Consider the following 5381-nt stretch of genomic DNA (forward strand, 5'->3'; position numbering starts at 1 on the left):
ATAATGTGTGTTCTTCTACTTCTTCATTGTTTCCAACAAGATTTATTTTCTCTTCAGAATTAGAAGTTTTGTGACATTCCCCAAAATAATGATTATGCTTATGGCAATTGTAATATTGTGCTTGAGACTTGTCATACCTTTTCTTATTTGTTCTTGAATTATTTTCTCTTTTCTCTTCCTCTTCTTCCTGATGAGCTTTGGCTTCTATCTTCATTGGATGGGTTGTGACCAACCTTTTCTTCTCTTCCATGACCATGGCCATGACTATGACCACATCTACATCCATGTCCTTGAGTTGTTCTACATGTTTCACATGCTTTTTTTCCTTATTTTGTAAAGAGAGCACTTTGCTTGCAAAACATGTTCAATCATTTCATGCTTAAGTTTGCCATCCTCTATTCATAGGCTCATAATGACCCACTTAATTGATCAGTTTTCATTGACTGTAACTCTTTGGACTCCTCAATAGCCATGATAACTTGTTCAAACTTTGAATACAATGGTTTATGAATCTTCTTAATCACATGAACATCTTGCATATTTACACCATTTGTTTTCATTTGGTTGACAATTGCCAAAACTATTGTGAAATAATTGAAGATGGATTTGGACTCCTTCATGTAGAATGCTTCAAACTCAACTCTGAGGGTTTGGAGATGAAGCTTTTTCACATTTTGTATTCCTTTGTGAGAATTTTGAAATGGTTGCATCAATCACCTTCTCAAACATATCATTAGAGTTGTATTGGAGTGGAGATCCACACTGTGTCATAGCCATCTTCTCCCCCAAACTTGCAAAGCTCTGATCCCACTTTGTTTGAAATTTGGTGGGTTCCCACACAAATGAAAAGGAGGATACTACAGCTCGCAAATGAAATTTTAATTCCACTTAGTACAAATGATTTGGTACAATAGATTATTTAGAGTCCTCCAAAATGCTTCTAGAGGCACCTTTCAAGAAACAAACGCCTGAATTTCATCACATTCATGACTATTTAATTCCCATACATATATTAATATGAAAGGTGAAGAGATGATCAAGACTCCAGAACTTCATGAACCTATATTTACCCATGATTGTTATAAAATTGCAGTTGATATTCCAATAGAAAAACCCATCAAAACAAAAGAAAGAAACATCAAGCATCCAATGATCAAAGAGACAATCAACTCTCCATGATGGCTTCTCTTTATTGCGGCAAGAGATTGAAGCCATCATCTACGGTACCAGCCAAGGGCAGAATAATAAGTTTGCATGAAGGTGAGAATGAGGAAGACACTAGCTACCACCAGCGAGATGATCACCCGTGGATTGGAGAAATGATTGAGCTTTAGATCAGCACACCACCTATGTCGTTTCTTCTTGTGATATTTATACACATCATCAATTAGGGTTTTTAAATATATCGGGCTAACTTTGGCCCTTGGACTCAATTTGCTGAAGAAAAAGGCCGCATCCTTGCTGGTGGGTAGCCTGTTCAACAAGATCTCTCTCCTTTCAAGCAGAGCCACATCACGTTCTTTGTTTATGAGGCAGTTCATGAATGCTGCATAGGTTGTGACATGACGTTCGACGTGGGGGTGATAACACTGCTCAAAGGCGATGAGATTATGGAGAATTGTTTGGTTGCCAGCATTAATTTCCAGGAACGGGATCTTCATCACCCCGTTGCGGAAACTTATGTCCAAGATGCTGCCTGAATTTTTCTTGAACTTCACAGCAGACCGATCCTGGAGCTCTGTCGCGCTAGGGACACAAGTTGGAGTGCGGAAAATTTGGGCTAGTATGTTTTGTTTGGCTACATTTATGGTCTCGAACCTACCACGCTCGAACCTGGAAGGATGCAAGGACAAGCGAAATAGGTGCAACAAATGGAGGACTCGCTCAGTGGGGATAGGGGGATCCAAATCCTCAATCATATGGGTCTGATCAAGGGAACGGAGGACATAATGAATGAAAGTGCCAGTGTAAGGCTCATCGAAGCTCCGGGCAAAATTCCTGAATGTTTGTTCCCCACCGATCCCATTGTACAGTTGGACTAAGACAAAAAAAGGGATCTGGTTCTCGAGCATCAGCAAGTCAAGCATGATTTGGTCTGATGGCCATTTCGGATCGAACGTAAGGGAATCCATGGCTTTCAAAGCCATAAAAATGAAGCAGCCATCGAGCAGCAACATCTCTAAAAAGCTTCGGCTGTCCATGGACACGTCTTCTGAGTAGTAGCTGCGAGCCTCTTGCTCCCTGGACGTCATATCACGGAGCCATTTTGGGAGGTCGAGTGAATGCAGGGAGATGAAATATTTCACGCACCACCTCTTGACTTCGGCCTTGATCAGCATCTTGGAATTGCCTCTATGGTAGGGGCCGATGGCGACCACCTTCGGCTGGTAATGCTCGGGGCTTTGTTCTCGGAAGCTTGTGGGGACCCTGAAGATGCTGGGATTGGCGGTCGATTCTTCCCTTGCCTGCCCCTGATTTTCCCAAGGTGGCGTCCAGACACAGGGCGCCTGGATGTTGCCCTGAATGTCTTCGATCCATGCGGTCTCTGAGTTGTCAGGGTTCTCTACGATGATGTCAAGCTCATTATAGCTTCTTGCCAACTTGGGTGAGGAAGGTCCTCCGTGTCTCTCGTCCATCAAATGCTTCTAAAAGAACAGAGGCACAGAGAGACAGAAAGCTACGGAAGCAGTGGCAGGGCAAGGCACTCGTTCCTTTATTGTCTTGCGATAATTGTTGACGGAGGAGAAGATATTGCAACGATTCCAAGGCGAATAAAGGAATCTGGTTCTCCAGCATGAGCATGTTAAGTATGATCTGTCGTGACGCCATTCCAAGTTCCTTTCCGCATAAACAATCTTGACGAGAGCCAGCAAAATGAAGTAGCCATCGAACAGTAAAATAGCTCGTGAGTCTCCACCCTCACCGGCACCCGTTTCTTTCTTGCGGTAACAAATCTATTTGTTTTGGAACGTAGCACCTGCTCCATGGTCGCATGCGAATCTACAACCTCATTTGCCATATATACAACTCTACCTTTTTTTTTTTTTTTTTTTTTTTTTTTTGTTCTAAACATGTAGAGCACATTTTACGAGGAATTAGAAAATAAAAGCCCGCAGAAGTTGTTTGCACCAAAGGGTCAAAATAGGAATAATTGTTGATGGAGAAAAAGTTATTGCAAAAGTTATTGCAACGATTCGAAGACGAATAAAGGAATCTGGTTTATTAAACCATTAAGAAAACCAGATTCAAACGAATATCTGTATCCATCAAATTCCTTGTATTAAAGAAAGTACTTAGCACTTCTATCAAAAAAAAAACCCTTGCGACGGCTGCCACGACTTATTTTTAAGAATAATTTATAAAAATATTTTCTCAAATTTAACACAATTGTGTTTATTCTTTTTATATTTTAAAAAATATCAAATTGGACCTTATAATTATCGATATGTTCCAATATGGTCCATCCGTTCATTTTATCAATAAACGGTGTTAAATTTCTCTCTCAATGGATAAAAATACTCTTTATTCATGGATAGACTTGGAGGAGAAAGAAGATGAGAAGAAAAAGTTGATGAGGAGGAAGGAGAGAAGGGGAGAATGGTCACGAGTAAGGAATGGATTAGAGGAGAAGAAGAAGGATAAGAAAGAGAAGAGGGTCAGAAAGAAGAAAAGGAAAAAAATTGAGTTATCGACGGAAAGAGGTGGAGGTGGAAGAGACCGTCGTGAAGGGGATGGCTTATGGGTGGTTTATAGAAAAAAGAGGATGAGGAGGTAAAATCGATGAGGAAGAAAAGAAGATGGAGGGAGCTATCATGAAGGAAGAGAAATGAGTGGGGAGAAAGAGGAGGAAAAAAATTTTTTTACCGGTGAAAAGGGACAGGTTTAAAGGGGGCCATCTCAAGGGATAGGGCTCATGGGTTGGTTTGGAAGAAAAAGAGAATAAGAAGGAAGGGGAGAGAGGAGAGAGGCCGCTAGTAAGGAATAGGATGAAGAAGGAGGAAGGAGAAGAAGAAGATGAAGAAGGTAAAAATGGATGAAGATGGAGGAGGCCGCCAACAAAAGGGATAGTTTGTGAATGGTTTGGAGAAAAAAGATAAGGAGAAGAAGTGCATGGGAAGAAAGGGGAGGAGAAAAGGGAGGAGAAGAATAGATAGAGAAAATAGAGAAGAAAGGGCAAGAGGCGAGAATCGGTGAAGAAATGAGAGAAAAACAAAAGAGGAGGGAGAAAGCGGAGGAAGGGGCGGAGGAGAAATGAGTGAGAAAGAAGAAGATGAGAAAGAAGAGGAGGAAGAAAGAAGGAGAAAGAGGGACGCTGGCCATAGAGGAGAGGATCAATCAGAGAGAAAGGAGAGAGGAGGAAGGAGATGGCTATTTTGATAATTTTAGAAAATTTTATTAACGGAGATAGACGGTTAGACTACATTGGAACATATCAATAACTAGAAGGATCAGTTTGACACTTTTTAAAGTACATGAGATGTAAGTGAAATTGAACTAAAGTTGAGAAGGTATTTTTATAATTTATTCTATTTTTAATTCACTCTTTTTCCAACAAATTCACTCAGTATGGGGACCCATGTGTTGCCTCCACATCCGCAGGCACTCCATCTACGAGATCCTAGCCATCTGGTTGAATCAAGCAGTTTGTGGAGAGAGGAGATCAAGCAGTTTGTGGAGAGAGGAGATGGCCATGGCCCATGTCAGAGCCATCTCTCATTATACATGCATAAAAATTTTTATGCAGGTTTCCAAAAACGATCAACATGATCTGGTTGTATGTGGTGTCAATAACTGGCAAGTGGTAGTGTGCTACGTGATGGTATTTGCTGCCAAAAAGTATGGGCTTTATTACAATTAGTACAGCTTATTGGGGATCACATGATAGAAGCCCTATATCAAAAACATCAAAATAATTTTAATTGTGCATATTGCGTAGGAGATGTCACAATTTACAGGATCACGATCCCATTACAACACTTGAGATGTAACAGTTAATTCCACTATAAAATAGTTGTTTAATTGTAATTCAATATATTGTCGCTATAACCCTAACTTGTATAAAAATTTAGTGTAAAGACCATCTTTCGTTTGTGCTTAAATTATACCCTCCAATATCATCACTCCTGGCCTATGCACTAGCCAAAGATTAGTGATTAAATAGGGCAATTGTTAGCCCTTGAACCGCGGCATCTAGGTTTCAGAACTCATAGGGACTCTGGCTCACAAGTTAAAGTTTGGCTTAAATTGCCCGATCTTCCTTTAGAATTATGGGAGCAAGATAAAATTCTTAGTGTTGTATCTCCTAATCATAAACTTTTGTATTTGGATGAATGGACTACTACTTCCTCGATATGGTGAATGCTAGGGCATGCATGCTGATG

At 40.5% G+C, this 5381-nt stretch overlaps 1 protein-coding gene across 1 annotated transcript; it reads right to left on the minus strand.

The window, feature by feature from the left end:
• Positions 1-1214: 1214 nt before the first annotated feature.
• LOC105036615 (UPF0481 protein At3g47200-like) lies at positions 1215-2986 on the minus strand. The gene is made up of 2 exons (XM_073249071.1): positions 2924-2986; positions 1215-2645 (listed from the first exon to the last, which is right to left on the minus strand). Exons 1-2 carry the CDS (start codon positions 2984-2986, stop codon positions 1215-1217), a joined length of 1494 nt encoding a protein of 497 aa, XP_073105172.1.
• Positions 2987-5381: the final 2395 nt, after the last annotated feature.

Source organism: Elaeis guineensis, chromosome 15 (genome assembly GCF_000442705.2).
Source record: "Elaeis guineensis isolate ETL-2024a chromosome 15, EG11, whole genome shotgun sequence".
Classification (NCBI taxonomy): Eukaryota; Viridiplantae; Streptophyta; class Magnoliopsida; order Arecales; family Arecaceae; genus Elaeis; species Elaeis guineensis.

Coding starts and splice junctions, on each gene's coding strand:
- LOC105036615 (XM_073249071.1), bottom strand. CDS start 2,986: ATGGAGCAGGTGCTACGTTCCAAAACAAATAGATTTGTTACCGCAAGA. Junction 2,646..2,923: donor CAAGAAAGAAACGGGTGCCG/GTGAGGGTGGAG, acceptor CTGTTCTTTTAG/AAGCATTTGATGGACGAGAG.